This window comes from Portunus trituberculatus, chromosome 36 (assembly GCF_017591435.1).
Source record: "Portunus trituberculatus isolate SZX2019 chromosome 36, ASM1759143v1, whole genome shotgun sequence".
Taxonomy (NCBI): Eukaryota; Metazoa; Arthropoda; class Malacostraca; order Decapoda; family Portunidae; genus Portunus; species Portunus trituberculatus.
Genome location: NC_059290.1, coordinates 6824094 through 6826593, shown reverse-complemented (window position 1 = coordinate 6826593; position 2500 = coordinate 6824094). Strand labels below are relative to the sequence as shown.

Genomic DNA, 2500 nt, shown 5'->3' with positions numbered 1-2500 from the left:
TATCTCCTTTCTATTCTTGTCATTTACTTTCGTTTCTCTCCTTTTTTTCCTTTTTTTCTTTCTCTTTTTCCTTCATCTACATTTATTCCTCCATTTTCTTTCTCCTCTTTTTTTCTTCTCAATTATTTCCTTGTTCATTTCTCCTTTCTTGTACTTTTCCTTTATTCTTTTCTTTCTTTGCTTGCTTTTCCTTATTTTCTCTTATTTGTTTCTTTCTTTTTGAAATATATGAAGTTTTTCTCCTTAGTCTTCCTTCCTCCCATTCTTCCTTCTTTCTCTTCTCCATCTTCATTTTTTTTTTTCATTATTCTCGCTTTTATTCATTTTTCAATTTCATTTTCTCATATTTCTATCTTTCTTTTCCTTTTTTTTTTTCTTTTATCTTACTTTTTCTTAAGATATATGAGTTTCCTGCACTTGCTTTGATTCTCTCTCTCTCTCTCTCTCTCTCTCTCTCTCTCTCTCTCTCTCTCTCTCTCTCTCTCTCTCTCTCTCTCTCTCTCTCTCTTTCATTCTCTTTCTATATTTTGCTGATTTTTTTCTATATTTTGCTGACTTTTCCTCCTCCTCCTCCTCCTCCTCCTCCTCCTCCTCCTCCTCAGCAAGAAACAACTAAACTAAACTCAGGAATACGTGGTCTGTCTTATGAAGAACGTCTAAAAACCTAGATATGTTTGTTTTCCCTAAGAGATCGTCGCTTCCGAGGTGATCTCATCCAAACGTTCAAAATACTTAAGGATATGCGTAGATAAGATAGATTATGAAAATATTTTTGAGCTTTCGCAATCAGTAACAAGAAATAACGGCTTGAAGCTTAAAGGACAGTGATTTAATACGGATTTGTGAAGAAACTTTTTTAACGTAAGAATAGTTGAACACTGGAACAAGCTGGCAGTGTCCGTCGTCCAAGTTAACACGTTCAAAAGTAAATTAGACAAGTTTTATTGAGAAAATATTATTATTATTATTATTTTTATTTATTTATTTATTTATTTATTTTTTTTTTTTTTGTGATAGTAGTTACACTCTTTTACGTAGCGATAGTAGTAGTTACATTAGTACTCTCTTTTTTCCCATCTTTCCTGTATAAATTTCCCCTATTGTCCTTCTCAGCCATCGGGGTGTATTTTTCGTCTTATTTCTTGCCTGGTGACGCCGGAGGGATTGGTGGGTGGGGAGGAGCTTCATCTGTTCTATCCTTACCTCGTACTAAGTATGTAGCTTGTAGATGTAGTATATTAAACGAGTGTCCTCATCATAGATCGCAAAGCCTCCTGTCACTCGTCTTTCTTATGTATTCCTCCTCCTCCTCCTCCTCCTCCTCCTCCTCCTCCTCCTCCTCCTCCTCCTCCTCCTCCTCCTCCTCTCCTCCTCCTCCTCCTTTTCTTCCTTCATATTTTTGCCCCATTTCTTTCTTCATCCTACATTTTCAACCTCCTCCTCCTCCTCCTCCTCCTCCTCCTCCTCCTCCTCCTCCTCCTCCTCCTCCTCCTCCTCCTCCTCCTTTTCTTCCTTCATATTTTTGCCACATTTCTTTCTTCATCCTACATTTTTCAACCTCCTCCTCCTCCTCCTCCTTCTCCTGCTCCATCTTCAGTCTTACCTGCTCCTACCTTGGCGGAGGTCCCAATTAGGCGACTCAGGTGTATAGGGCCCCACCTGCTGCCCCTCCAGGTGTGTTCCCGCCCCAGCACCACACCTGTTTCCCACGGTCACCACGCCGGGGAAATTTAGTAGGTAAGGGAAGCGGCTCAGTAGAGGGAAAGTCAAGGAAAACATTGCTCACCTGAAATATTGAGGCTGAGAGAGAGAGAGAGAGAGAGAGAGAGAGAGAGAGAGAGAGAGAGAGAGAGAGAGAGAGAGAGAGAGAGAGAGAGACGGTGTTATTTAAATTATTGAGTTCAGGATTTGAAATAGACGAGATAATGATAATCCTCTTTCTCTCTCTCTCTCTCTCTCTCTCTCTCTCTCTCTCTCTCTCTCTCTCTCTCTCTCTCTCTCTCTCTCTCTCTCTCTCTCTCTCAGCCTCAATATTTCTGGGGACTAGAAATTTTAAGTGTGTTTTAGAGGGGATGCATAAAGGGAGAGAGAGGGAGAGGAGGAGGAGGAGGAGAGGAGGAGGAAGAAAGAGGGGAGAGAGAGAAGACCAGGTTGATGATGTGTGTGTGTGTGTGTGTGTGTGTGTGTGTGTGTGTTTGTGTGTGTGTGTGAGAGAGAGAGAGAGAGAGAGAGAGAGAGAGAGAGAGAGAGAGAGAGAGAGAGAGGCTTCCTTATTATGTAGAAGAGCCGTAACTGTGATGTAGCAGTCTTCTTCTTCTTCTTCTTCTTCTTCTTCTTCTTCTTCTTCTTCTTCTTCTTCTTCTTCTTCTTCTTCTTCTTCTTCTTCTTCTTCTTCTTCTCCTTTTCTGTTTCTTCTTTCTTCTTCTTCTTCTTCTTCCTTTTTCTGTCTTCTTCTTCTTCTTCTTCTTCTTCTTCTTCTTCTTCTTCTTCTTCTTCTTCT

General features: G+C 40.5%; 1 protein-coding gene across 1 annotated transcript in view; it reads right to left on the bottom strand.

Moving 5' to 3' along the window:
• LOC123513459 (histone-lysine N-methyltransferase 2B-like) overlaps positions 1 to 2500 on the bottom strand; it is an 11489-nt gene that overhangs the window by 4073 nt on the left and 4916 nt on the right. The window contains exon 5 of the mRNA XM_045270620.1: positions 1614 to 1699. Within this exon, the coding sequence (XP_045126555.1) occupies positions 1614 to 1699 (86 nt within the window). The remainder of the gene's footprint in view (positions 1 to 1613; positions 1700 to 2500) is intronic.